We start from the raw sequence: 25477 nt of genomic DNA, 5'->3' as shown, positions 1-25477 counted from the left end.
AAGAGAAGCCAATTAGCCGCGCCGGACAGCATTCAGGCTAAATGCAAAATAAAACGGGTCTCAGCGAAATCGATTCTCCACAATAGCACCTCGTGCGGGCCCTTGGGGAAAGTTGGAAACAGCAATGCTCGTTGAGAGGCCCAGGCCAGGAACATGCAGATACGGTACTTACGCTTGTGATGGACAGAGAAAACGAGAACCAAAAAGAAGCAGCTTCTCTCGTTCGAAATACAGACACACCTAGGGGGGGGAGCAGTGACACGTACGAAAACCTGTCAGAATACAGTATTATGCGTACCCCATGCCGTCTTTCACACGCTTCTCATTGTCAACGAGGCACAGCGTTAGCTGGTCGCGGTTCTTACAGAGCAGGAACGGAGTAGAGTCGAAGGGAACCAGTGGCAGAGCAGGAAAACCGCCCTGAATCAACACCAAAGGAAGGGCTGCTAAAGTCACAATTCCCATGCATCTTGGCCTCCATCCAGCAAAACTTTGCAAAATGGGGCCCTGACCTTGACAGCCAGCAGCGGGAAGCTTGAACTCCAATTTACCCCAATGGAAGTCTCCTGGGTCGACCGTCGCTCAAGTCCTCAGGCTGATTTAAACGCACAAATGGGCGCGTGTCGTTCTGTAGCAGCGACCACACCCCCATGTCCACATGAAGCCCGGCCGGCTTATCCACGCCTCTCCGTCTGAGGTGCCTTTTCCTGCCCGTAACATTACCCGGCCACTACACGTATGGATATTTCATATCGTCCAATGTCGACGTGCCACGGGCTCGGAATGAGCAGCTAGCTTTCTACCCTCCAGCGGGGACCCCCTGGCTGGTTGGTTGGCTCTGGGGAAGGCGATCTGTGTGTCACTTTTTATCCTATCGGTCCCTTTTCACCCCGCCAGCCTCTTGAGCCCTAGATATCGCCCCAAATCTGTACGGTGACGGCACCATGGGGTGTCTGAAGGCGCGCAGCCGGCCGGGTACAGGTGGAGGTTATCGACGCGGGCAGGGAAAAGCCAGGAAGTTGTAACTGGTCTACTTACCCTAGGATTCAGTGAGCTTGCCTTCCCGGCCAGACGATTGTCCAATTTGTTCTACATTGCCTGGCAACCAGGTATCAGAGCACCTGACGTACCACGGTTATAAATACGTACATTGTCTCTCTTCCTGACCTCGAGCGCCGTCCTTGCTCTTCTTCTCTCCCTCTCCTCTTCTCTCTCTCAAGTTTTACCACGCTTGGTTTGAACTTGGCACCCTCGAACCTGTTCTCCTACGGCCTACTCCCCAGAAGAACGACAGCTACCATCCATCATGGCCGTTCCCAACATCAAGCTGAACAGCGGCTTTGACATGCCCCAAGTGGGCTTCGGTCTGTGGAAGGTTGACAACGCCATTGCCGCCGACACCGTCTACGAGGCCATCAAGGCCGGATACCGTCTGTTTGACGGCGCCTGCGGTAAGTGAACAAATTACGAGCACAAGCATACACTGTCATGGTGGCGCGAGAGCGAGAGCAAGAGGTAGAATGCCGCAGCGCATCCAACTCAGCTTCAATGACAAGCAGCAACTGTGTGGCAATAGAGAAGCAATTGGACAGATTCTTCTTTGGAAAAAACGCGTTGCGCGCTGCCACTGACGCTGGTGTTGGTGGTCTGCTTCGTTTCTCCCCCTCCATAATTCTTCTTGGGAAGCCTGAACTACCCCTCCTCAACCCCACCATGGATGATCGGTGCGAATTTCTGCAGTGCACCGATGGGGGGTTTTCCCCCATGCGCTACAACTTCACCCGGAAAGCTCTCCGCAGACACCCCTGCACTTCATCCGGGATTAGCACCCCTCGCCCCCCCCCCCCCCCCCCCCCCCGACCTACCCTGTCACTCGTCACTCCCCTCACTGCCCTCACCAATGCCATCCACCTACACTCGGGGCTACACTCCCGTATTCCCCGAATTACATATGTACAAATCATGCAACCTGTGAATCGCTACAATCGCAATTCTTGCCACAGGAGAAACATGTCACTGACGTTGTCAACTATTCAGATTACGGCAATGAAGTCGAGTGTGGCCAGGGTGTTGCCCGCGCCATCAAGGAGGGTCTCGTCAAGCGTGAGGAGCTCTTCATCGTTTCCAAGCTCTGGAACACCTTCCACGATGGTGAGCGCGTAGAGCCCATCGTCAAGAAGCAGCTCGCCGACTGGGGCGTCGACTACTTCGACCTCTACCTCATCCACTTCCCCGTCGCCCTCGAGTACGTCGACCCCTCCGTCAGATACCCTCCCGGCTGGCACTACGATGGCAAGACCGAGATCCGCCCCTCCAAGGCCTCCATCCAGGAGACCTGGACCGCCATGGAGAGCCTCGTTGAGAGCAAGCTCTCCAAGAGCATCGGTGTCTCCAACTTCCAGGGCCAGCTCCTCTACGACCTCCTCCGCTACGCCAAGATCCCTCCTGCTACCCTGCAGATCGAGCACCACCCCTACCTCGTCCAGCCTGACCTGATCAAGCTGGCTGCCAACGAGGGTATCGCCGTTACCGCCTACTCCTCATTCGGCCCTGCCTCCTTCAAGGAGTTCAACATGGAGCACGCCACCGACTTTGTTCCTCTCTTTGAGGAGCCTACCGTCACGGCCATTGCCAAGAAGCACAACAAGGAGCCTTCCCAGGTCCTTCTCCGCTGGGCTACCCAGCGCGGTCTTGCTGTCATTCCCAAGACCAGCCGCAAGCACGTCCTTGCCCAAAACCTGTCTGTCACCGACTTCGACCTCGAGCAGTCCGAGATCGACAAGATCAGCTCCCTTGACAGGAAGACCCGCTTCAACCAGCCCGCAAACGTGAGTTCATTCATCATCAAGGTGCTGTTGTGTAATGAATGTCAGCTAACAGATATATCAGTACTTCCCCACTGAGAAGCTTTGGATCTTTGGTTAAATGGGTCACATTCCACATCCCATCCATCTTGCCTGATTTATCGTACTTCATAACCACCCGCACCACCCCTTTGAGAGCGGCCTTTTGGTAGTCTGCAACTGGCGGTGTGCATGGGAGCTCTGTCCAACATGTGTCAAACCACGTACAGCGTACGTCAATTGTATCTAGATACCCTCTCCCTCGGCAAGACTATGATCTGCCGCTAAAATACAACGAAAGCCATGAACAAGCCAGGTTGGAAATCCCGCTCGCCCGTGACATGCAGTGTTTACACACCCAAAGTCAGAAAAAGCCGCCTGCCCATGAACAAAGCATCACACCAGGCAACATGCACAGTGCGGCTTTGTGTATGTGTGTGTGTGTGTGTGTGTGTGTGTGTGTACCGAGAATTATCTCGTGTGGTGAAGAAAGGCCCTTATATGTCCACTGATTTCTGCCTTTACACCCAGATCTCTAATCAAACGCCATTGTAACGCCACGCCAGCCTCATAGGTCTCATGCAAAAATGCTGTGCCTGAAAATCATGATGTCTTGACAAAGGCTAGAAGGATTTGTCAGCATGTGATTCCGCGATAATTGGGGTTCTCTCAATGTACTCACTTGCGTCGATCTGAGATAGTTGGGGCAATGCCAGACGGACTTTGTTGCGATACACCGCGGGCCCTCTAAGCTGCAGCGGGTTGCCCTCAAAGTAGACCGTTGTCAGGTGCTCCTTGTCCTTGAGCTCCTTCTCGACCTCGTTGAAGTCACCAATCTGGTTGTAACTGGCCCAGAGCTCCTCAAGGTTCTTGAGGGGAGCGAGGCCCTTTACGCTTGCGACAGCGTTGTTGGAGATGTCGAGCACGCGCAGCTTCTCGTTCTTCTCGATACCGGCGAGGGAGGTGAGGGCGTTGTGGGAGATGTAAAGTTCCTCGAGACCGGGCACCTCGGCGAGGGGCGCCAGATCGCGGATACGGTTCGACTGGATGCTGAGGAGGCGGAGGTTGGTGAGGCCGCCTAGCCCCGTGAGCTCGGTGATCTTGTTCTTGGCGACCCAGAGCTCGTCGAGCTTCTTCAAAGAATCGAGGTTTTGGAGGACGCGGATCCGGTTGGAGCCGAGTTCGAGGGAGGTGAGGTTATCCAGACCCTCGAGGTTTTCGATTGTGGAAATCTTGTTGGCGACGAGGAAGAGCTCTTTGAGTTTGGTCAGGTGGTTTACGCGCTTGATGTGCTTGATCTTGTTGAAACTAAGGTCGAGGGAGGTGAGGTTGACGAGGTCGTCGAGGCCACGGATGTGGGAGATGAGGTTGTCGTAAAAGTCGAGGTCCTCGAGGGTGGGCGCGAGGGCGGCGAGGCCGTCGATGGACTGGATCGAATTCTGGCGGAGGCAGAGGCGGACGACTTTTTGAAAGCGTTCGAGGCGTAGGGCGGGGATGGAGGAGACGCGGGCGTGGGAGACGATGAGTTCGTCTGTTTCTGGGTCTTCGCCGTCGAGGAGATCTGTGGGAGGGTATGTGTTAGTTCCCATGCATACGTCTCGCTTCATTCTTCTAGCCTAACGAAGAGAGCGCGCCAGAGGGAGACTTGCCTTCGTCAGCGGGTAGTTCTTCGCCCGGAAGGACGTTCTCGTCGTCTGATTCCGGATCGGAGAGAATCTCGGGGTTGGCGAGAACAGCGGTGCGCTGGACCCTGAGCTTGCCGTCCCATCCTTTGCTGTTCCTTAGGCCTGGGCTGGTCTGGCCGTCCGTCCGCGGGGAGGCGCTGGCGTCTTCTTCAGGGAGCTCGATGCGCGGAGAGTGCTTCGGCGACGAGGGTTCTGTCGGAGTGGTGGGATCTACGGGGCCGGGCATGATGGGCGGATTTCGATTCGGTTCGGGGGGTTTCGCGGTGGCTGTTGTTGGAGGATAAGGTTTCTTTTGTTCGGTCGTGGCTCCGAGTGATGTTGGAGATTTAAGAGTGGCGGGGCGAGAATGAGCAAACGGGAAAAAAGGCAGTTGCTGAAAGTCGGCAGTGAATTCTCGGCGGGGCGGGGTGGGAGGATCTGATCAAGAAAGTGGGATGCTTTGGGGGACCTGGAGGAAATGGACACGGCGGCAGATCGAAGTGGGATTGGGAAAATGGAGGGGTTGTTTGGTGAGGGATCGAAAATCAAGATCTAGTGTCACACATGCTGGGATACGGGATATGGGGGAAGGATGTGCGATTTCGCGGTGTAAAGCAAGGCAACGTCTAGTATCGAGGGGGCGGGCTGATTGATTATTTATTACTCCGTATGGAGTACGGATAGTTACGCCCGCTTTCTCGCACACCTCACACGTGGACGCCTTTCCCCCGAATGCCTGGTGTGCAGGTGTTGGATTTGGGCAGGGGGAGGAGAACAGCACAGCACATGCCCCTGGGGATTTGGGAACACCTGCAATGAGGTAAGGCGAGAAGTGACGGGATGGCTGGGCTTGTCGTGTATCCGTAGGTAGGTACTCCGTACGGTTCATCCCCCTCTCCTGTGCCTGCCTTCCATTTCCATTCGACCTACTAGATATTTCGCGAGCGTAGGATTGGCGGGCTGGTTCCAGCAATCCATGAGGGCCGTTTGGCGCTAGAGTATGACGTCCCAATGGACCAGGAAGGCGGGCAGGAACTGACGAAGTACCCGAGTAGCAGTGAAGGCGGGGGTATTACTAGGTCTACCATTGTAGTATACTCGGTAAGGTACCGGGCTGGATGGACCCAGAAAGCGAGAATCACGCCGTGGAATGAGATGATGATTCTTTAGAAGGGAACGGATATCGAAGCGGCAGATAGAGCAGCGCCAGGCAGTCTTTAATGACTGTCTTACTACCTGGATCGAGACCACCCTCTAGAAAGCCATTGTTGCAGCCTGTCATCATGAAGTTTGTCTTGCCTGGTGTCACAGAGTGGCCTTGTCTCAGACGCAGCACATGTCTTGACCATCTCCCATCTTACACAGCGGAACACACACCCAACACCACACACAGACACAGACACACCTCGTGCCAATGGCGGAAGCCCGCCTATTGTCCATTCCTCCTCGATCCTGTCAATTACAGTATCCAAAGAGGACGCACTAGACCCCTCAAGAGGAGAAGGAATCACCGTTGCAATTGATGGACGAATGCAGACCGCCGACCATTGGGCTGGAATCTTGGGACCCCGACCTGCAATCCTTGTGCTGAATAAGTCCGTCTTCGTTTGCCGCCAAACGCCGAATTCGAACGTTGCCTCCGAAGCTGTCTGGACGGAATAGGACCGCCTGCATGCCCGGCCATAGTGAACCCAGTCGCGTTCGAACACGACCACTGCGCACCATGTCATGACCCGTCACTCTAAAGTCCACGATATCTTCTCCGAACAAACGTCCCCGTGTCGTTTTCTTGCGCAAGCAGCAGCCAGGAACCGCCCCTCTTTCCCAGGGTACCTAACGCTTCTGTTTAAGGTAATCCGCGTCTCAGGGTCTTCTTCCGTTACCTTAGACCCAACAACTGGGCCACATCATCTCACCCCACGCCCGATTCGCGCCTCCATGTCTCGCGAGCAACCGTGATGCATGCTATCCGCGCATCCTCGATTGGACAGCTCCTACATCATCCTCGCCGTCTGCAAGCACTTCTCATCACGGCACCATGGCGAGCCACGTCTCAGCGGCAGTCGATGCCGACGCTACCTCTGACGCCGCACCTCGGCCTCACACACAAGCGGCACTTCAATGCTCAAGCACTCTATGTACCGCCCCTCGTCTTTACCGGCCTATTGGTCGTTCTGTGGACGCAAAAGTGTCTCGCAATGATCGTCTTCCAGAACAAGATCATTTACATGCCAGGCCTGCCACCCAATGCACGTAGGGAGCGCATCGAAGACTACGCGAAGCAGTGTTGGGGTGTACAGTGGGAGGAGAAGAGGATCCGCGCCGCCGACGGGACGGATCTAGCCCTCTGCGTGGCCTCGGCGACATCGACTGGTGACAGGAAGACCACGTCGCTCGACGATACTCTATCGGTGCCGTCCATCTACATCCTCTACTTTCAGGGTCCGCCTCGTCCCCGTCCCCATACCCCGGCAGGCACATAGCTTTTCCCCTTGTGCCTCTCCAAACGAACAAAGGCTCATGCTCTGGGGAACATAGGAAACGCCTCGTCCATTCCCCCACGTTTGCCCGACCTATCATGGGTCCTGCGATCGTTGCAGCAGAGCAAACGGCCGGCGCGATACACCTTTGTGTGTCTAAGCTACCGCGGGTACTGGACGTCGAGGGGTCGTCCCTCCGAGAAGGGTATCAATATAGACGCGCAGGCGGCTCTGCATTGGATTGGGCGAATGCACAGCGAGCACGATGTCCACAGGCACCGCCCAACGCCGGAGGTCATACTCTGGGGTCAGAGCATCGGCGCTGGGGTCGCCACGAACCTCGCCGCGTGGGAGGCGTTCCCGCCCACGTTGCGGCTACGGTCGCTGATCCTCGAGACACCTTTCACGTCCGTCAAGGACATGCTGGCGACGCTGTACCCCCAGAAATGGGTGCCATACCGTCATCTCTGGCCGTTTCTCCGGAATCACCTGGACAGCTGGACGAACCTAGCTGCGATCGCCGGGAACTGGTCCGGGTCGAGGAGCTGTGAGAGACCTCGCATTACGATCGTGGAAGCTGGCAGGGACGAGCTAGTGCCGGCCGGGCACGGCGCGAAGCTGGTCCGGCGCTGCGAAGAGGTCGGGCTCGAGGTAGAGAAGAAGACGGTGCAGGGCGCTTTCCACAACGATGCCGTCGTCAGGCTAGAGGGACGCAGAACCGTCGTCGCCTGCATTGAGCAGGTCGCTGCTAAAATCTGATGGACACTAACAATGACATCAAGTGAAGTCTGTCTAGCTGAGCAGTAAATTCACACGAAGCTGTCACGGTGACAGTTCAAAGCTGTAGATGTTGGTCATCCTGAAGTGGGCAAACCTGATTGGCGAATTGAATGAGTCTATTGCACTGCCGGGGGAGCTGCTTCGGCTTTCGAGTTCGGTTTGGATTTCGGACTGGGAAGCTAGGAACCGCTCCCCGGGCCCCGGCAAACCACCTCAGTGCAGGTTTATTAGAGAGATAAGTGATGGTCAGGGGTTAAATTGCCTTGCCTCTTTTTGCAGAAAACCGAGCCGGGTGGATGGATGGTACCATCCCTCACGGTCCAACGCCATGTGCGCCATCTCCAAAGCCTTTCTCTGAATGTCAGGCTTTTTAAGATAGAGCAAAACAGTACATTGAATTACTGGTAGATCAGTTCATCTCCAAACTGATGCTTCAAATCATCAGTAGATTCCTTTGATCCCATCAACTATTCCTGTTACTTGACTGAAAGTCTTCGCCCCTTGTACAACGGCAATGAAGCCAGATTGAGTATCTGCTCCTAACATTTCTTATTCCGGCCAAGTGATGGGCACAGAAGCTTGGACGCGGCCATGCCGTCTCAACGTGGATCATCTCAGGCTTTTTCCACTGTCCCAGGCACCTAGGCAGCTTTTCGCGTGAACTGTGAACCGTGGGAGAACCACAGATGTGTGCTCGGCAGCCCGCAAACTCCCGGACATAAGTACCCTTTGGGCTGTTGAGTCACCGCGGAGTGACCTGTCGACAGGAGCGAGGAATCAGCCAGCCCCCCTGACTTGAGCACAGTGGCACCGAACCAACTGCACCAAAGCCAACCCGACGCAAGCTTGCACACACTTCTCTTTCTTCCTAGACTCGGCTCCTTGTTAGGTTGTTCCCCCTGCGGATGGCTTGGACATGGCGCAGTTTTAGGACCGGGTTCGGCCTGGTTCTCAGTACCTGCCAGTGTCCGCCAACTTTCCCAAGAGTGCCACCACAGAGGCAGCCAAGCAGAACCCGGCGCGCCCCCCACTTTAACATCAGCGAAGTACCCTGCTGTCGTGCACGTGATATCGCATCCGAGGCGTGCGTCCCTCCGACCCACCGACGCGTCCCCCTTGATCCCCCAGACGCGTCCAATGAGGACGTTCTCACCACTTCTTTTTATCAGTCCGCCCCCCTCTCCCCAGGCACAGAGTCTCGGTGTATCCTGTTCAAAAGCAGCCGGTGCAAGGCAATCACTACAACGTACTTCAGGTAGGGGAGGGATCTCGGGGGACCGTGCCAGGAACTCAGGCTGTATATATTAGAATCCGGTTGCCCATCCCCCATGGATTTTTCTTGACTTCTCTCTCTCTTCTGTATTCACGCATCTCGGAAACGGCGCTTTAGGTAGTTCAAACACATTTTTCCATCAGGATCAATCTTTCCGTCCATCCCATAGTCATCGATAATCAATTATTCCATCCACCACCTACCTTTTTTTTTCTCCATCTCTTGAGATTTCCCCCAACGACGTTCCTTGGGCATTCGAGGTGTGATATCTGATCTCTACACTTGATTCTTTCCTACTCGGCAAAATCGATCCCGACCGGTCCAGGAGTCATCAGTCAAAATGTTCAGCAGACGCTACGAACCGCCACAGACCGTTAACAAGAGTTTCTCAAAGAGCCACAAGGCATCCAAATCAAGCTCGTCATTCAGCAAATCCAGCGGCGTTTCGAAACATCGCCATGAATCCCGCCACAGCCGACGACCAACGACCGCCACTACCACAACAAGCACTGCGACCGAGGATACTTCCATGAGCAAGTAAGTCTTCACCTCATTTACCCTATATTCCCCGTCGACTGGATGCATGTCGTTTCGAAAGAGATAAAAGGAACCAAACACTGACAACCCCACCCAACAACAGCAACCTCACCTCCGCAATCGTAACCCTCGTCGTCGGCACAGAACAACGCCTCTTCGCCGCCCACGAAGACGTCCTCTGCGCTTCGCCCTTTTTCCAAAACGCCCTCCGCGCCAACCTATACGGCAGCCCCGCCGACGTCGTCGGCTCCCCGGCCTCGGCTTCCTCGTCGGCCGCCCCGACCAAGCGCATCGCCTTGCCCGATGAGGAGCCCGAGATCTTCTCGTCCGTGCTGGAGTACCTCTACAAGGGCGACTACTACCCGCGTCTGGTACACAACAAGCGCCGTAACTCGTGGGAGATTGAGGCCCTCGACAGGACCGCTGACAACGGCAGAGGCGGCGTCGAGTCGACCGTCTACCACCACGGTGTCGACGGCGATTTGCTCAAGGACACGGTGATTTACTGTGCCGCAGAGAAGTATGGTCTTGAGGAGCTGAAGAGGGTTTCGCTGAGGAAGCAGGGTCTTCGTGAGTTTCTCATCCTGGTGTTTTCACCTCTTTTCATTTTGACGTATCTCACTAACATGTGGCTTATAGAATCCGGCATCCAGTGCAGCACCATCCTGGCGTCTGCCCGGTATGCCTATGCAAACACACCCGACAGCGACTCGAAGCTGCGAGCGCACTACCTCGCCCTCATCATCCGCAGCCGGAGCACCTTTAAGCGGAGCGGTACGATGCAGCTGGAGATGTTCAATGGCGGCACCCCGCTCTTCTTCGACCTCTTTGTCGCGCTTTGCAACCACGTCGATGACATCTCGACTGTGTAAGTCGCCCTCTACCCGAAACACCACCGCTTCTTTGCTGATGATTATACAGAAACTCTCCTCGCACGCCCCGTGGTGGCCGTTTCTAAGGGGCATACCCCGACCCTTTCCCCATTTCCTACAACATCCAAATCTTCTCATCTCAGCCAAGGACGAAGGAATACCCGGCTCACCATAACTAATGACTTTACGTTCTCACGCAATCTTGTCTTTATTTTTCTCACCTATTTCTCGCTGTTGCTACTGACTGTTGTTGAAACGGGCTACATGAAGCCTGCTGGACTTGCAAAAACCGCAAAATACCATAAAGATCAAGGCGTTTGAAAATCCATCCCACTGGATAGGGATGGTCATGGCGTTTGGAGACAACATATGTATTATTTCTGCAATCTCCTTGGCATTTCATACTTCAATGTTTCTTCTTCTCTTTCTTGACTTCTCACGAGAAATCCTTGTACATTTATTTCTTACTTTGAGCGCGACGATATTTCTCCCTAAGAGGAGGAGATTCTTGACAGGCAGTTTTGATGAAGACAGGAGACCTGTTCCTTATTTGTCGTCCGTTAAGAGACGACTGAGAAAACGACAGCAAGATATTCTGGCTGTAGTAGAGCGAAAAGGACTGGAAAAGAGACGAAAGAATTGGGACAAATTGCGTCTTTTACGAAGAGATCGAATCATTAATTGTAAAATTATCATTCTTCACACTCGCTTTCTAGTTTTGAGAATCTACAGGAGTTGCTGCTGTGATTTTTGAGTCTCTGTTCGATATTAACGAAAATACCCCGTCGTTGGAACACCGGCGATATCCAACGAGTGATTTGATGGAAGTCTCCTAGTGCTCTCTGCTTGTTTCCCCCTAGTGATCTGAAACATAGCCAGCATCCCAAGATACCTCACCTGCCGAAGTCTCCGGTCCCAAGAGTCCTACGTGAATAACCGTGAATGCCCAAGGCACACAACTTCACAGACCCGATCCAGGCGAACCATCCCTGCCTATCTCAACCGCATTCATCGCCCCCGGTCCGCCCTCCCCCGGTAGAGTGTCCCGGTTCCTGGTCCGCCCGCCGCGGCGACCATGGGCTCGCCTAGCGTAAGGTAGCGTAGCGGCCGTGTTTTCTTGCCCCCTCCGTACAAGCTTGGCCTGTGAGTCATATTGCTAGCATCACCGAGGCTGACTCTTACCAACACTATCACCGATTCACGCACATCACCACGGCCCAACCCCACCCTCATCGGGAACACACACACACACACACACACACACTCTTCCAGACCCCGGCTTTTCCCTTTGCTTCTCCTGACTAAGTACCTTATCACGCTACTTATGCAAGCACTTAAACTAAACTCAACCACACCCTCTTCGCTTACTTGGGTAGGCCGTTCGTAGCAGAGAAGGCTGTGACGCTTGGGAGGGGGTTTAAGTCAGACGTTAGTCACCGATACACCTCCGCTGTCCATTGAGTCGCCATAGGAGAGGATCTTTCCGAAAGGAAGGATGAGAGGTGGAGATGGGTGCGGTAGAGGTGTGTGTGGAGTAACCTGGAAGGTGTTATAGGAAGGACTGGAATTGAGGGTGGTTTCCTGCATACAGAGAAATGGTGTTTGACTGGTCTTGCGTGACTGACTACATGTGAATAGTATGGATTGTGAAACTACAAAAGAAACTGCCTACCTTGGGTGAAAGGTTACTGGTGGACTAGATATCAGACATGGGGTATAACACAGGTACGCACCAAATACTTCGATAGACGGCCCCGTCCTATCCATGTTCTGCTAGATTGTATTTTTAACCGGAATAGTTGGTAACTCCTACCAATTCATTGATTGAACGCCAGCTTGTCATTCTCTCCCGTCACTGAATCACGAGGCCACGAGAGATTTCTTGCCTGAGGTGGTCCGTCTTGGAAGGCGCAAGCCGTACCCACGGCACCTACCTTCCCAGTATCAAACCTACCTTACATTCATCCGATGACCTTGCCACCACCAACGAACGACCTGGATGAATACACACAACAAGAAGCCCATATAGACCCCCTCAACTCCAAATCTGTCACCAGCACAGCAGGCGCCCCCTAGGTCGGGGGTCAGGTCAAACTGTGGCGTGGGTGGTGGAATTGGTTAATGATCAACGTCAATTATCTTCGCCAACCAGCCTACTCGACGACAGGCTCAGCGCATACGAGTTCGAATCCCGGCTTGAGCACCCAAAAATTTCCCAGCATGAGCACCAAGAGATGTAGCCCCCAGTTCAGCACCGGGGGGGTGAACTCTTTTGCCATTTTTGGTGCTTTGGGTCTTTGGATATGCTTATGTAATTCTAGTTGGCTTACGCAGTTGTCGAATATTGATGAATTTGATCCCATCAAACGGCGTCGAGATAGACTTTTGCTTTTTTAATTGCCTGTTATCACTAGTAGGGTGACCATGCATCCATCCTTCCTCGCACCAATGCATGCTGCCAGGTTTGCTCACACCTTATACGAGGCCGGTAAGTCCAGCAAGGCTGTGTCGCCTATGCCTATTGGGTAGAATGTGTCTCGCTGCTTTTATACGCACGAAGGTGTGGTATCAAGGCTGTATTATCTCAGGCCCTCAGGCCGGTCTAAAGTCTCATGCGGTCGGAGTCCCCACCCCACCATCTCCGTCTAAACCCCTGTTCCGGGGAACGCCCCGTTCTTGGAGAGGACGACGATGCCGCGCTCGCGGGCGATGTAGCCCTTCATGAGGTTCTGCATAGAGATGAAGTGTTAGTCATGTACTCGACGAATGACTGGAGGGCTATGGAGCTCTGCGAAGCAAGCGGGCCTTTGTGGAAGCCATCACGACACTTGAGTTGCCTTGAGCACGCAATGTCGGCCCCGTGAAGATGTTGCCTACAAGGCAACTGGAGTTCACGGGGGTAATGAGGAAAGCTCGAAGAGGCAGATCAACGCGCGTCGAGATCTCAGCATCATTTTGAACCGACTGTATGAAAGATTGAGGAACGTCTGCACTGCAGACGGAGGTCGCTCACAACTCAGGCCACCAAAAGACCAGGCCAAAAAGCACGACGAAAGAAAAGCTGCCACGTACCTTGTAGATCATGTTGGCCAACAGGCACTCAACCTCGTCCGGATCAACAGTCTCCTGGCTACCGAGGCTAATAGCAGCTGTGAACTCGGCGACTGGGACTCTGGACCGACGGACGGGAGCGGCGCCGGCTTCTTTCGCCTCCTCGAAGCCGCCGACGACAAAGACCTTGCGCAAGAGGTTGCGCAGCGCGATATCGCGACCGCGCTCTAGCGTGAGGTAGATTCTGCGGCGGACGAACTCCTCCTCGCCTTCTTGCAGAGCTATATCAAAGTTGCGCAAATCGCCCTTGCGGATGCATTGCGACAGTGGGAGGAAGAGCTTCTGCAGCCGCGGGTAAGGCTCGAGGAGTTTGCTGCTGGGCAGGGTGTGTGTGGTGAGAAGATGGCATGGGATCAGGTAGGTAAGGATTCTCCTATGATGCTTGTTAGTGGCTGGGAAGTGCGTTGTGGGGTATCTCAAGATGACTTACTCTTGGTTGCTCTTTGCGTCCTTGTGACACAGTGACCATGCCTCAGTGAGGTGCTTTTCTGCCTAAATTTCGTCAGATTCGCATTGGAGAACCGGCAGACTCTGGGGAATTTTACCTCGACATAGTTCTCCTCCAAGAAGAAGAGCACGCCTTCGTAGTACTTGAAAGTCACCCGCTGTGACTTGGGGAATGCTTCCAGTGGAGGCATATCTCCACGGTTCGTAGACAACGCCTTTAGGATTGTCCGGCTCAAACTTGCCGAGTTGAGTTTGAAGTAGGTCTTGAAAAGTAGGTTGATGATGTAGTAGATAGCCCACTTTCTTGATTCTTCGAGAGGTGCTCTGTCCACAGTCAGAACTAGCTAACGGCCTTCGGGTTTCTCGACATACCTATCGCTCAAACACAGTGTGAAAATACGCTTGAGCTGCTGTTCGCAGTCGCGCAGCTGCTTCTGCTTTTCCAAGTCCGGATCGTAGTCGTCAGCAAGATCCATTGCGTCAGCAGTGGCATCGGTGATGTTCCGCTCCTCGTCTGAGCTGATGGCGAAGAGACGCAAATGCTTGCCAGCAAGGTAGAGACAGGGAATTGTCCACGCCTCGAAGCCATAATTAGTGTAGCCTCGGATGAGAGCGGTGGTGAATTCCTTCCAAGACTCATACACCTTGGTCCATGATGAAGTCTATTGTCGGTGTTAGTGATGAAGCCAAAGGAGGGGCACGGGGAGGCGTATTGCGCGAGAGCTCACCCTACCTCCAGCACCGGAGTCGCCCTCTACTTTGAGGATCTCGCCAATGGCCTTCCAGTACGCCGTGTATACTTCCACCCAGCCTGTGGTCTCCTCATGGTCAAGCTTGAATTTCTTAGATCCTGGGCCCCGACCGAGGAGCATGTACTTGATGTCGTTCTTGGCTTCTTGGACGTTGGTGCTCAGGTAGATGGACCGTAGCCTGTCCGGCTTGTTGACTGGGCTGAAGGACTGAAGTGTCTGCGCAAGAGAGTACCCAGACCGAGTCTTGTAGGCATTGCGAAACTCCTCAAAAAGAGGCTCCATCCTGTCTCTTTAAGCCCTTGTCGTGTGTATGTTGGAAGGTGAGTAAGTTGAGTGATGGAGGAGCTGAAGAGCGAACGCTCTGTAGACTGTTGTTGGAAGGTGACGCAAGTTTTATCAGAGGAGCCTGCCAAATGTATTCAGAAGACAATCCACCTGCAAGTCTTATGATGAAAGCGATCAACGTCTAACATCGGCCGGCGTATGTGGTTTTCTTTGTGATGCTGTTGCTCATCGGAGGGCAGTCTGCGCTGTGATTGGTCGAAAACCAGCGACTTTGGGATACACCAGAGGCAGCTCCTCCCTCTGATCATTCTGGTGGACACCGACTGTTCTGCGCCTGACATGCAAGGCAGGAATGCATTGACAGACCTTCTCGAAAAACTGGGCAGTTTGAAGTGGATCCCCACCAGCCGCAGAAAGGTGGGGTCCGGTCGCTTAGGAAAGTGTGGCGCTGACACATAGGGTTCTCGCCCTTTTTTTCATTTACCCAACTTTTTTGTTTTCCAATTCGGCTTCAGACCCAGCAGCAACCACCACGATATCGGATAATCGACGACCATCGGCCAGCTCTTCAAAGTAAGTCACCAATTACTCAAGTACGCGGGGGATCTTCAGTTTCTAACAAATTATTCAAGATGGGTAAGCACAACTCCTCTCTCCTCCCCTGGATCTGGATCTTGGATGCGAACGCCTGCTGCGAAATTTTCGAACCCGACCGCGACGAACAAAACTTTTTCACGGCCACTTGAGACATCACGAAGATGTTGTAACTCGGGATGACAGCCGTGGGTACGCTTGGATCTTGGATACAACAGCACCGGATTTCAGTTGCCCACATGTCGAGCGAGATCACCACACCCTCCCGACCGACGAATGGGTTAGGGCTTGGCTTTGGAGGAACGAGAAGGGGGGAAATGAGCGCAAGACCTGGCATTGCCTGACGACGCAACGCGATTCCGGCATTCTTTCGAAACCGATCGACCAGAAAATTCGCAGCAGCTCGGAACGACACAGCGATTCGCATCCTTGCATCCAGAGATAGTGTGGCTCCAGGACGACGCATAACTAATTATCTTCGCTACAGGTCGTCTTACGGAATACGAGGTCATCGGCCGCCACTTGCCCACCGAGTCCAACCCGACTCCGGCGTTGTACCGCATGATCATCTTCGCTCCCAACGTCACGGTTGCGAAGTCCCGTTACTGGTACTTCTTGCGTGGCCTGAAGAAGGTCAAGAAGGCCACCGGTGAGATCGTCAGCGTCAAGGAGGTACGTCACCGAAAACTTGAATACTCAACAGCGCACCCAAGTCAGAAACTGACTTTGTCCGCTACAGATCCAGGAAAAGCACCCCCTCAAGGTCAAGAACTTCGGTGTCTGGCTCCGCTACGACTCCCGCTCCGGCACCCACAACATGTACAAGGAGTACCGTGAGATGTCCCGCACCGATGCCGTCGAGGCTCTCTACTCCGACATGGCCGCCCGTCACCGTGCCCGCTTCAGGTCCATCCACGTATGTGCCCTCACGCCGGACATTTGGTCGCCCCCTGACCGGAAACCCGAACCTCTCACTAACAAAATCTACCACAGATCCTCAAGGTCGTCGAGCTCGAGAAGGGCGACGATGTCAAGCGCCCTTACATCAAGCAGCTCATCACCAAGGACCTCAGCTTCCCCCTCCCCCACCGCGTCTCCAAGCTCAACAACCAGAAGATCTTCAGCGCGAAGCGTCCCACCACCTTCGCATAAAGTGTTGGCTGTTGTGCGGCGTTGTTTCTCTGGTTTTCGACAAATGGAGGGGCGGGCTACTACTACTTGGCAGGTGTTCATTAGGTCTATGGAACTATCACGTGCATTTGCTCTCTGAAGGCGGGGGCCACCAAAAGAAATGAAATCAATTCAAAACATCATCTTTTCGCGAGCATGGCCAAAAAAAGCAGCAGGGGAGGGAGGGAAACCTACTCAAACCACATTTTGATAGATGGACGAATGATACCTGAGTACGAAGCTGTGAATTACGACTTCTTGATGAGACGATGCGGTTTACCTTAGATCTGCTCGGCCAGAAGAGGGATGTCAAGACGTCCGGCTTCGTCTACGTAGACAAATGCCAACTCACCCCGCGTCGGTTGTCGAACTATTGTCCGTGCCGTGATGCCGTGTTTGCGTCTTCTTTCTGAGGTATGAAGAATGAATTATCCCTCACTCCCGCAATCACGTCCAAGCCGCTCTGCCTTACCACATAATTGTCAAGGCGGCGTCTGCAACTGTCTTTCCTCTGGCTATTCTTTGCCCCGTAGACATTGGAGTACCGTTAATTTTACAGTGGTGACGTAACCCCTGCAGTTTGTGGTTGCTGTATTCATGTGAAGTGACATACTTGTCGCGGGCACAGGAACCGGCGACGAGCCTCCGTTTTCCCGGCATGATTCCCTTGATGGATGAGACGACATATTGGCCGTATGTCACGGACAGCAAGATCTATAACATATCAGGCGCGACAACACTGGCTTCTTATTGAGGGTTCAAGACATCTCTTCCATTCTCTAGGATTGATCGGCGTGATTCATCATCCCTATCGTACAAGCATCGCCGTTTCGCTCATTCCTTTCCTTTTCCATGTTATACATCACCCCAGTCCATCCCACGCGAGCCCTCACGCTTTCCTCCTCTTTCAGAATCACCCGTCATCACCAGGTGACCTCTCCATATTCGCGTCAACGACAAACTCGTCCCACGAACTCGGATCCCACCCAAAGTCCCCGGCATCCATCTGGATCCCGAAGTGCGCAATCAGGTCATGCGGGTTACTAAACAGCGGCGTGCCCCCAAACATGGCCATGTCCTCCGGCGTCAGTCCGAACGGTGGGTTCATGGGCGCTGACGTTGAAGGAGGCAGTGATGTCGCAGGCAACCCTGCCGCCGCCATCGATGGGTCGACGGCCATTGGCGTAGGGCCGCCCAAGCCGACAGTGTTTGTCGTCGCAAACGGCGCGCCCGTGGGAGGAAGCGTAGAGCCGCCTCCGTGCCAAGCAGCAGCGGCGGCGGCGGCACCACCGATTCGATCTGTCCTGAAGGCCGGGTGTAGTGTCCCCGTACTCACACCGTGGCCCCCTACCGCCGCCGATGATTCCTGAACATCCGTAACATCCACGTCTCCGTCCCCATCCTCATCACCATCTTCATCATCATCGTCGTCGTCATCATCCTCCTCTTCCTCATTCTGCGGCACCTCCACCGTCCGCCTTGCAGCCTCCTTCTGCTCCGTCGCGGCCGCACTCGCAGGCCCCCTACTACCATGAGCACGAGCATGGCTATGGCCACCGCCATCCCCACCTAACTTCAACTCCCCCATCATAGCCTCCGCCCTCGCAGCCCTCGCCCGCCTCAAAAGCTTCTTCAGCGGCCTCCACAACGTCCCCCGTCTCGTATCCGCAATCCGCTCCCTCATCCCGTGGAAATTCCGATCCACCACCCGCCAGCCCCTCTCGACCAGCTCCCCGCGCGTCTGCACGCACAACTCCGCCAGCGCGACAGCAAGCGGATGCCACTGCACGTAGCTGTCGATCCACCACCCGAACCGCTCGCGGTACGTTGCCGAGCTGTACTCGACGAGCTCGATGGTGTTCACCGCCGTGCGGAGCATCGTCTCCCGCGCGACGCGGGGCTTCGCTGTCGCCGTGGACGCGCGCGGGGTAAAGGGGTATTGTGCCGACAGCCACATTTTGAGAATGATGATGCGTACCGTTACGGCGGCGTGGTTGGCGGGTAGGTGCCGCGTGTCCTGGTCCCCGTCACTGCCGCCGCCGCCGCCGCCGCCGCCGCCGGAGCCGGAGCCGGAGCCGTCTGATGCAGGGGTCTTGGGCGGTGCGGTGCCGAAGAGGGCCTCAAGACGCTGCGCATGCGCCATAATCTCGTCCTCTGACGTCGTCGGCTCCGGCGTGCCGTCATTATCGAGCGCGAGCTGCGGGTGCCGCGGCCGGAGGTTTCCAAAGATACCCGACGACATGCTCGTGCACAGGCAAAACGTCATCTCCGTCGGGCCCGTCCTGTCCTCGAGTGGGTTTGTCGTCGCGGGGCCAAAGTCGTCGTCGTCGAGGTTGAAGGGTAAGCGGGTGTTGTAGGACTGCCGGGGGATGGCGGCTTCGGTGCCGCGGTCCTCGGCGGCGCGGATGTCGAGGACGACAATCATCCACCACAGTCGGCGGCGCATTTCGGCCTCGAAGGGCGGGAGAGTGGGGTTGATGCCGTCGCGGTGGAGGTGGAGGGCCTGGGCGAGGCGGACGACGAGGGGGATGAGGGCCCATGAGGCACGGCTGGCGTTGTGGGAGCGGAGGAAGCACTGTGAGATGGTTAGATATTGAATGGTTCTCGCATGAAGTTAAGTAAAACTAGACTCACCACGTAGTACGTCAGCGCTTGAAGGGTCCTGATCTCACTGCTGTTGAGATAATCCGCATTATGAAGCGCCCTCTCAACGCCCTCCCGATACCTCTGCGCAAGAACACTCTTCTCCTCCCCCAAATTCTTCAAACAAGCCTCGTTCGTCAAGGTCGTGATGGCGCCAAAGTACATGGAAAAGAACAAGGCCTCCGTCGCATCGTCAATATGCTTATTCACAGCGTTCGCGAACCCTTCCAGCTCCACCGAGACCGTCGGCCGGTGAATCACCTTGAACGCCGGATCGACATTCGAAAAGAAGATGCCGCACATGTACATGATGTGATCCCGCGGCGGGTGCCTCAACGGCTCGTCCCCGCCCGTGACGAAGCTGGAAATCAGTCCGGACAGCGCGGGCGGCGTCTGGCCCTTGTTGGCGATGGATGACTCGGGGCTCGTCGTGCTATGCTGCTGCTGCTGCTGCCCCTGCCCCTGCCCCTGGCCTCCATCCTCATCACCGGACCCCTCGCTGTCGGATGGTTGGTCCAGTGCCTGTCTCATACCCTCGACCTCTTGGCACAGGTTCTCCCAGAACTCGGCGCTCATGTAGTTGGTCGGCGGGGCGGGCTGGGGGTCCCATCCCGCGCCGGGCGATGACGGCTCCGCGTCATTCATGCCCGTGACTGAGTCGCCACCAACACCCCTCCGGCCCGCCGCCGATATAGAATGCGGCGTCGAGGCGGCGGCAGCAGCCAGGGAAGAGGCCGCTGTGGCAGCTGTCCCCGAGCCGGCTGCGGTACCACCGCTTCTGGCAGCCCCATCCACATTACCGGAGTCGACTTTGCTTACAATGCTCTCTAGACGAGTGATGCGGTTCAACAGCTCATTCTGCCTCCCCTGGCGTGGCTTGCGATTTCGCTTCCGGGAAGGGAAAACGCAGTCAAGATCGGAGCGCTCGCACTGCTTGCACCGGGGCTGTAATTTATCGCATTTTATCTTGCGATGGCGGCAGTTTGCGCAGCTGAGCTGTTGTTTACTGCTGCCGCCGCTGTTGCCAGTAGCGGCGCTGGTTTGGTCGAATTGTTGTCGGGCTGCGGTCGCCGATGATGCCGGCGGTGTCATTGTTTAGTGAGATTTCGATGAGTGTATGACAAGTCAAGGGTGGTGTGGGTGAGTGAGTATGTCGTGAAGGGTGTAAGCGACCCCAAAGTGAGTGAGTGGGAAGCTCAAGTGAAGCTCAGGTTGTGAGAAAGTGTGTGTGTGACGTCGGCTGTTGCTGACGTTGACGATTTTGAGCGTTTCCCCGCTAAGCTCGCGCTTGCATTCCTTTTAAGTTAAGAGCGAACGGGCGATCTACGTTCTTGTAACTCCTAAGCCCGGACTGACGTTCGTCCGCCGTACGGATATGTCAAAAGTATTTAGGTTTCCATCCAGAATGAAAGGGCGGGGAGGGGGGAGGTGTAATGAAGAGGCAATGATTTATTAGAATGAACTTATTCGCGAGTCGGTTTCCGAGGGTTTTGCTTGATGATGGATAGTGTTCTGCTTTGTGAGCAAAAAGATCAGGGTTGTGAGTGAGACAGGATGAATTGAAGCGCGGGGGGAAATATACCTATGAGGATTTGACGGTGGGCTGTAAGCCTGTAGCTTGTGTGGTTAGGTTCCCCACTGTCCACCCCCAGACCCCGAGATCTGCGTTCAGACGTAAAAATTTCCCAGGGGGTTTGCCCGAAACTAGGTACCTTACCACCCCGCTGCAGCAGGCGTAAAAAACCTTAAAAAACAAAGACTAGGTGGCACACGCAGTAAAGGTGCGACTATTTCGTAGATTTGGGTAGAAGAACTGATATGTCAGCACGTTCTGTATTCGTAGAAGCGTAAATTCCTAGTCGTGATTTGCTCGGTCTCGCTAGAGATGGAGGTCCCATCCGTTCTGTACCCTGGGGAAAGTAAAGTTTCTTGTCCGGTAGCATGCCGCGATTAGGAAGGATTCGACGAACTACCTCAACACATCGTGAACCGTAATTATAATTCTATAATTTTGGGGTTTCTTGGATTCTGGCCCAACTCCAGGCACCTACGGCAGTGATGCTTGTTTTTTTGACCAGTGCACCGCGAGAGCCAAGTCTGTCCAAGAGATGGATCAAAGACCTAGACCATCACACATCGGCGCGGCGTGGCGCTCGGAAGATCGCCGAGTGCGAGTTAATAATGGGAATTGCGGAGCTTTCCGTCCCTTACTACTTTAGCCCGCAGCCCCCAGGCCCTCGTCGTATTTACGTATCGTCGTACTTTCGGTAGGTATTCGTAAGCTAAAGCGACGATGCTGGAATAGTGATAGCGCGCTTGCGTACTTTATTCCGGGGACCCTCACTCTCAGCATGAACAGTCATTCAACTCATTTGAGGTTCCTGGGCCCGGTGAGATGACTCAAACCCAAAAATCCTTCATGACAATGTTACAGAGAGAGAGAAAGGAAAAGTAAATGAGATGAACAGAACACACAACCTTGCCTCTTTCTTCAGTCCAAGACACAAGCGTTGAAACCTCACACATCGGTAACAGTAAGGGAAGAGGGGAAAAGAAAAAACAATGACAGAAATGGACGAACAACTGGACTTCATCACGGTGAACACCACCCTCCCAACCCTTCCCCTTCCCCCCCTCGCCACACGCCAACCCGTCCTCACCAAGCGTCTCATCCTCAAACCCGTCAGCCAAGACGACCTGCACGCAGTGCACGCCATGCGCTCGCAGCCAGAGGTGATGAGGTGGGCAGTCGCCGGCTGCCCCGACGCGGACCTGCAAGAAACACAGGCCTGGCTGGACGACAACCTCCCGCCCAACGACGCCCACAACTACAACTTCACAATCTGCCTCCGGTCGACGGGCGAGTTCGTCGGTCTCGGCGGCGTCAAACGTATCAGCCACGGCTCCATCAGCAGCGGCCCCGGCGGCGAGCTGGGCTGGCCCGAGATTGGGTACCTCCTCCGTCAAGAGGCCTGGGGCAAAGGGTACGCCACCGAGTTCCTGCGGGGCTTCATCGGGGCCTGGTGGTCCCTGCCCCGCTCTGCCGCGCGTGCGCTCCGGGTTGAGAAGAGCGTCATCGGGGAGACCCGGCCGGTTCAGGACACGGAGCAGCCCGGGTCCGAGGAGGTGGCGGCGGCGGCGGGAGAAATGCTCACCGCCGTGACGGAGCTGGACAACTTTCCCAGTCAGAAAGTCTTGGACAAGACGGGCTTTCGAGAATTCAAGGTCTGGACGGAAGTCGATAAAAAGACACGGGAGACGACGACGCTTGTCGGCTATGGCATCGCTGCGCCGAAATAGGAAACTCAGCACGACGATGGAACAGAGCGGGCACTTACGATGAATGAGGAGATGTGGAAGGAAAGAATTTTACACTGACCATGTGTCGTTCGATTAAACCGCTCATCCCCGGGCTCTAAACCTTATTGGTCTACGGATACCTTTTTAAGTTGGCCAAGAGATTTCTGGGAGGCTCAGCACCACCTCAACAGGGGACATACTCGAGTTTTCTAGCTCTGGGGAGGGCGGTAGCGATGGGGCCAGTGCGGTTAGCCGTCACGGCTCGGAGGTCGCAACGAGGACGGCACCGGGTGTGCAAGACTCGGGGTGGGGAACCCAGCTTCGGACAATTTGCGTCTGTCCGTGATTCCTCCGATCTCACATCGGGGGCTAGCACCGCCGATGTTTGCGGGACTCGTTCTTCTACATATAAGAGAACAGATAACGCCAAGAAGTCAAATACATCTCATCCTAGCATAGAACCATAGACATAAGCTCTATAGACGAAACCATATTACATTGCCTCATCTCAGCCGACCTGATCTCGAGTTTTGCCTTCGCAAGATATTCACTGTCGTCACCCCTACCACACCAACTGCTACCCTAAAAAGAGCCATTGAGACCGACATGTCGCGACTCGGGCTGGCCAACACCATCGCCACTGCCACCGGCATCTTAGGGTGCGCGTGGTGGGCAGGTAAGCAAGCTCTCATTTCCCTTCACTCGCATGCTCTCTCGCTCTCTTCTTGCCATCAGCGGGGTCGACGTCAATTGCTGACTCTTAGGCCAGGCGCGGCGGCATCGTTGTCCATGTTCAGCATCCCCGCCATTATTCAAACCAGCGCCGAGCCAGGTCATGCACTGAAGCTGTGGCAACACATATTTTTGAACGGCGCGTCGACCGGCCCAAAAGTAGCGCTCGCCATTACGCTCTCGCTGGCCTACTCGGCATACGATCGCTACGACCAGGGTGTTGCATGGAAGCCGTTTGTTGCCGCTGGAGCTTTGAGTCTCGCCATCGTGCCCTATACCATCATCTTCATGTCGTCAACGAACAATGCGCTCATGTCCGGTGCACGGGGCATCGCAACGCTGGGTCTGTCCGAGACCACGGAGTTGTTAAAGAGGTGGCAGGCACTCAACGCCGTAAGAAGCATCATTTCCCTGGCGGGCGCCGCTATCGGGTTGTGGTATACCGCTTTCCAATGAGCGTGAGATGGTTTGATTCCTATCCAAGACATGTCGATCGTTTCTGTATAGACAGGGAACCGAGACGACGGAACGGCGACAGATTCATGTAAGATAAAGATAGCGCCCGAGGTGTGCTGACCAGGCGGATGGTTGGCGGTCAGTGCAACAACAGTTGGTCATCTCGTTGGTTGCTGCAGTGCCAGGAAGTGGTAGAAATGGTACTTGGTCAACGCAATGTACAACAGCAGGTCCCTGCAAGCCTTGTTCGTAACCTTTGCTCCTGTGTTCACCGCCAGATTACTATGTCCCAAAACCTTGGCTGCAACTGCATCATACATGGCTGCCGCAACGATTAGATTTAGATGGACACGCCGAGTCACCATGGTAAGCCGGGGTAGAGACACTGTGCCATGTATTCGTAAGGATGTGCGATGCGCCGCCGCGGATCACTTTCCGGATGCTAGCAGTGTTTCTGGAAGTCTGGAAGATGGGGCGGGAGTAGCGAAAAGATTGGGTGGATTGTCGAACCGGATCTTTGGTGTTTTACAAAAGCGCTCGCCGGGTTCCAGCCTGCTGGGGAAGCAGATGGCCACGGCTTAGGTGGACATGGTGACGTTGTCTTGGAGGTTAGTGACTCTGAAGTCTGGAAAAAGTAGCTTCCTAGAAGTTGTGTGGTGGAGGGTCGGGGAAAGAGATGAGACGGAGCAGAATTCGAGCAGCTCAACGGCGTGTGGCTGGGCGGTTCCTCTTCAGCGTCTGCTGAACCTTTAACTCTCTTGATTTGCGTACAAAGTACGGATAGTTAACCCAGACCAGACGGGCCAACCTGTCGGCTTGAACGGGTTGCCTCTAGAATAGAGGGTTGCGTGGCTAGGGCCGGCTGGCGGCTGAACGGGCACCAGCCTCCGCAACAAGGCACATCGCAGCTGGGCATGTCCAGCAGACGGCTCACCTGGGCAGACTTTCAGGCTGCATCCTGGGGGCCGAGGGAACTGGGCATCCATCGCTTTCGACGGGCCTCTTTGGTCATCTGGATCATCCGGATAGTCGGGTCCGTTTTGCTGCCCAGCCTCACTTTGCCTTATCTTCTGGAGCCTGGAGGATACGGATGCCAAATCATGTTGATCAGCTGGTGGGGGAGTCGGGACATGATAGTCGAGATATTAGATTAGGCGTAACCTCGGGAGTTGAACCCAAAACGACGACAGAAGATCAAGGTCGGACAAGCCGAGTACGGGTGCATCGAGATGCCGTAGGTTGGTGCTGGTGACTGGTGAGAGAGTGTGTGTGTGAGGTAAGGTATTTCGGGAGGAATGTGTGCCTATGCAAGTCAGAGGGGGAGCGGTGATGTTCCCAACTAACGGTCGTGAAGAGGTGAGATTGCCATGGGGAGAAAAGGTACATCGTGAGAAATGGAAGCAGCGAGAGGGCACCCTAAGGCGGTACGTACCTAACGGTTGGAGATGGAAGCAAGTGGGAGGAAAAGGTAAAGATACTTGGAAATATTGCCGAACCACCTAGAAAAAGCATGTATCTCTCGAAAGGCAGCCGACGGT

General features: G+C 54.9%; 12 protein-coding genes across 12 annotated transcripts; 7 read left to right on the top strand and 5 right to left on the bottom strand.

Annotated features, from left to right (window-relative positions):
• Positions 1 to 1077: 1077 nt before the first annotated feature.
• On the top strand, positions 1078 to 3336 carry BDP81DRAFT_375287 (NAD(P)H-dependent D-xylose reductase xyl1). Its single transcript, XM_060586714.1, has 3 exons — positions 1078 to 1451; positions 2038 to 2828; positions 2890 to 3336. Exons 1-3 carry the CDS (start codon positions 1307 to 1309, stop codon positions 2923 to 2925), a joined length of 972 nt encoding a protein of 323 aa, XP_060444667.1. The 5' UTR covers positions 1078 to 1306; the 3' UTR covers positions 2926 to 3336.
• BDP81DRAFT_406843 (protein phosphatase 1 regulatory subunit SDS22) lies at positions 3283 to 5162 on the bottom strand. Its single transcript, XM_060588990.1, has 3 exons — positions 4493 to 5162; positions 3526 to 4404; positions 3283 to 3466 (listed from the first exon to the last, which is right to left on the bottom strand). Exons 1-3 carry the CDS (start codon positions 4752 to 4754, stop codon positions 3447 to 3449), a joined length of 1161 nt encoding a protein of 386 aa, XP_060444666.1. The 5' UTR covers positions 4755 to 5162; the 3' UTR covers positions 3283 to 3446.
• Positions 5151 to 5653, bottom strand: BDP81DRAFT_428961 (uncharacterized protein). Its single transcript, XM_060590474.1, has one exon. The coding sequence runs from the start codon at positions 5593 to 5595 to the stop codon at positions 5437 to 5439; it is 159 nt and encodes a 52-aa protein (XP_060444665.1). The 5' UTR covers positions 5596 to 5653; the 3' UTR covers positions 5151 to 5436.
• On the bottom strand, positions 5568 to 6351 carry BDP81DRAFT_33061 (uncharacterized protein). The gene has a single exon (XM_060585418.1). The coding sequence runs from the start codon at positions 6235 to 6237 to the stop codon at positions 5740 to 5742; it is 498 nt and encodes a 165-aa protein (XP_060444664.1). The 5' UTR covers positions 6238 to 6351; the 3' UTR covers positions 5568 to 5739.
• Positions 6352 to 8077, top strand: BDP81DRAFT_33077 (Alpha/Beta hydrolase protein). The gene is made up of 2 exons (XM_060585445.1): positions 6352 to 6949; positions 7046 to 8077. Exons 1-2 carry the CDS (start codon positions 6466 to 6468, stop codon positions 7744 to 7746), a joined length of 1185 nt encoding a protein of 394 aa, XP_060444663.1. The 5' UTR covers positions 6352 to 6465; the 3' UTR covers positions 7747 to 8077.
• A 1192-nt stretch (positions 8078 to 9269) lies between these two features.
• On the top strand, positions 9270 to 10664 carry BDP81DRAFT_33042 (uncharacterized protein). The gene is made up of 4 exons (XM_060585397.1): positions 9270 to 9577; positions 9681 to 10147; positions 10217 to 10445; positions 10499 to 10664. Exons 1-4 carry the CDS (start codon positions 9381 to 9383, stop codon positions 10533 to 10535), a joined length of 930 nt encoding a protein of 309 aa, XP_060444662.1. The 5' UTR covers positions 9270 to 9380; the 3' UTR covers positions 10536 to 10664.
• Positions 10665 to 12664: 2000 nt separating this feature from the next.
• On the bottom strand, positions 12665 to 15340 carry BDP81DRAFT_428955 (PCI domain-containing protein). The gene is made up of 6 exons (XM_060590473.1): positions 14736 to 15340; positions 14380 to 14669; positions 14106 to 14331; positions 13991 to 14052; positions 13522 to 13933; positions 12665 to 13178 (listed from the first exon to the last, which is right to left on the bottom strand). The coding sequence occupies exons 1-6, from the start codon at positions 15039 to 15041 to the stop codon at positions 13095 to 13097; spliced, it is 1380 nt and encodes a 459-aa protein (XP_060444661.1). The 5' UTR covers positions 15042 to 15340; the 3' UTR covers positions 12665 to 13094.
• A 208-nt stretch (positions 15341 to 15548) lies between these two features.
• On the top strand, positions 15549 to 17245 carry BDP81DRAFT_428951 (ribosomal L18ae protein family). The gene is made up of 4 exons (XM_060590472.1): positions 15549 to 15680; positions 16126 to 16310; positions 16378 to 16554; positions 16632 to 17245. The coding sequence occupies exons 1-4, from the start codon at positions 15677 to 15679 to the stop codon at positions 16788 to 16790; spliced, it is 525 nt and encodes a 174-aa protein (XP_060444660.1). The 5' UTR covers positions 15549 to 15676; the 3' UTR covers positions 16791 to 17245.
• Positions 17246 to 17721: 476 nt separating this feature from the next.
• BDP81DRAFT_394701 (fungal-specific transcription factor domain-containing protein) lies at positions 17722 to 20543 on the bottom strand (the record flags this gene model as incomplete). Its single annotated transcript, XM_060587996.1, has 2 exons — positions 17722 to 19383; positions 19443 to 20543. 2 exons carry the CDS (start codon positions 20541 to 20543, stop codon positions 17722 to 17724), a joined length of 2763 nt encoding a protein of 920 aa, XP_060444659.1.
• A 1479-nt stretch (positions 20544 to 22022) lies between these two features.
• BDP81DRAFT_321218 (acetyltransferase) lies at positions 22023 to 22751 on the top strand (the record flags this gene model as incomplete). Its single annotated transcript, XM_060584594.1, has 1 exon — positions 22023 to 22751. The coding sequence occupies one exon, from the start codon at positions 22023 to 22025 to the stop codon at positions 22749 to 22751; it is 729 nt and encodes a 242-aa protein (XP_060444658.1).
• A 606-nt stretch (positions 22752 to 23357) lies between these two features.
• Positions 23358 to 23939, top strand: BDP81DRAFT_320463 (uncharacterized protein; the record flags this gene model as incomplete). The annotated part of the gene is made up of 2 exons (XM_060584529.1): positions 23358 to 23427; positions 23521 to 23939. The coding sequence occupies 2 exons, from the start codon at positions 23358 to 23360 to the stop codon at positions 23937 to 23939; spliced, it is 489 nt and encodes a 162-aa protein (XP_060444657.1).
• A 108-nt stretch (positions 23940 to 24047) lies between these two features.
• BDP81DRAFT_32951 (uncharacterized protein) lies at positions 24048 to 24642 on the top strand. The gene has a single exon (XM_060585319.1). The coding sequence runs from the start codon at positions 24156 to 24158 to the stop codon at positions 24519 to 24521; it is 366 nt and encodes a 121-aa protein (XP_060444656.1). The 5' UTR covers positions 24048 to 24155; the 3' UTR covers positions 24522 to 24642.
• Positions 24643 to 25477: the final 835 nt, after the last annotated feature.

This window comes from Colletotrichum phormii, assembly GCF_030913505.1.
Source record: "Colletotrichum phormii strain CBS 102054 chromosome Unknown BDP81scaffold_11, whole genome shotgun sequence".
Classification (NCBI taxonomy): domain Eukaryota; kingdom Fungi; phylum Ascomycota; class Sordariomycetes; order Glomerellales; family Glomerellaceae; genus Colletotrichum; species Colletotrichum phormii.
This window is presented reverse-complemented; position numbering and strand designations above follow the sequence as displayed.

What these genes read in the sequence shown, in the direction of transcription:
- BDP81DRAFT_375287 (XM_060586714.1), top strand. Translation starts at nt 1,307, where the DNA reads ATGGCCGTTCCCAACATCAAGCTGAACAGCGGCTTTGACATGCCCCAA. An exon ending in TCTGTTTGACGGCGCCTGCG is followed by an intron (nt 1,452 to 2,037) that starts GTAAGTGAACAA and finishes TCAACTATTCAG; the next exon opens with ATTACGGCAATGAAGTCGAG. An exon ending in GCTTCAACCAGCCCGCAAAC is followed by an intron (nt 2,829 to 2,889) that starts GTGAGTTCATTC and finishes CAGATATATCAG; the next exon opens with TACTTCCCCACTGAGAAGCT.
- BDP81DRAFT_406843 (XM_060588990.1), bottom strand. Translation starts at nt 4,754, where the DNA reads ATGCCCGGCCCCGTAGATCCCACCACTCCGACAGAACCCTCGTCGCCG. An exon ending in AGAACTACCCGCTGACGAAG is followed by an intron (nt 4,405 to 4,492) that starts GCAAGTCTCCCT and finishes ACCCTCCCACAG; the next exon opens with ATCTCCTCGACGGCGAAGAC. An exon ending in ACTATCTCAGATCGACGCAA is followed by an intron (nt 3,467 to 3,525) that starts GTGAGTACATTG and finishes AAATCCTTCTAG; the next exon opens with CCTTTGTCAAGACATCATGA.
- BDP81DRAFT_428961 (XM_060590474.1), bottom strand. Translation starts at nt 5,595, where the DNA reads ATGGTAGACCTAGTAATACCCCCGCCTTCACTGCTACTCGGGTACTTC.
- BDP81DRAFT_33061 (XM_060585418.1), bottom strand. Translation starts at nt 6,237, where the DNA reads ATGACATGGTGCGCAGTGGTCGTGTTCGAACGCGACTGGGTTCACTAT.
- BDP81DRAFT_33077 (XM_060585445.1), top strand. Translation starts at nt 6,466, where the DNA reads ATGCATGCTATCCGCGCATCCTCGATTGGACAGCTCCTACATCATCCT. An exon ending in CTACATCCTCTACTTTCAGG is followed by an intron (nt 6,950 to 7,045) that starts GTCCGCCTCGTC and finishes TGGGGAACATAG; the next exon opens with GAAACGCCTCGTCCATTCCC.
- BDP81DRAFT_33042 (XM_060585397.1), top strand. Translation starts at nt 9,381, where the DNA reads ATGTTCAGCAGACGCTACGAACCGCCACAGACCGTTAACAAGAGTTTC. An exon ending in GAGGATACTTCCATGAGCAA is followed by an intron (nt 9,578 to 9,680) that starts GTAAGTCTTCAC and finishes ACCCAACAACAG; the next exon opens with CAACCTCACCTCCGCAATCG. An exon ending in GCTGAGGAAGCAGGGTCTTC is followed by an intron (nt 10,148 to 10,216) that starts GTGAGTTTCTCA and finishes TGTGGCTTATAG; the next exon opens with AATCCGGCATCCAGTGCAGC.
- BDP81DRAFT_428955 (XM_060590473.1), bottom strand. Translation starts at nt 15,041, where the DNA reads ATGGAGCCTCTTTTTGAGGAGTTTCGCAATGCCTACAAGACTCGGTCT. An exon ending in ACTCCGGTGCTGGAGGTAGG is followed by an intron (nt 14,670 to 14,735) that starts GTGAGCTCTCGC and finishes CACCGACAATAG; the next exon opens with ACTTCATCATGGACCAAGGT. An exon ending in GACGCAAAGAGCAACCAAGA is followed by an intron (nt 13,934 to 13,990) that starts GTAAGTCATCTT and finishes CAAGCATCATAG; the next exon opens with GAGAATCCTTACCTACCTGA.
- BDP81DRAFT_428951 (XM_060590472.1), top strand. An exon ending in AGATCGTCAGCGTCAAGGAG is followed by an intron (nt 16,311 to 16,377) that starts GTACGTCACCGA and finishes TGTCCGCTACAG; the next exon opens with ATCCAGGAAAAGCACCCCCT. An exon ending in CCCGCTTCAGGTCCATCCAC is followed by an intron (nt 16,555 to 16,631) that starts GTATGTGCCCTC and finishes AATCTACCACAG; the next exon opens with ATCCTCAAGGTCGTCGAGCT.
- BDP81DRAFT_32951 (XM_060585319.1), top strand. Translation starts at nt 24,156, where the DNA reads ATGTACAACAGCAGGTCCCTGCAAGCCTTGTTCGTAACCTTTGCTCCT.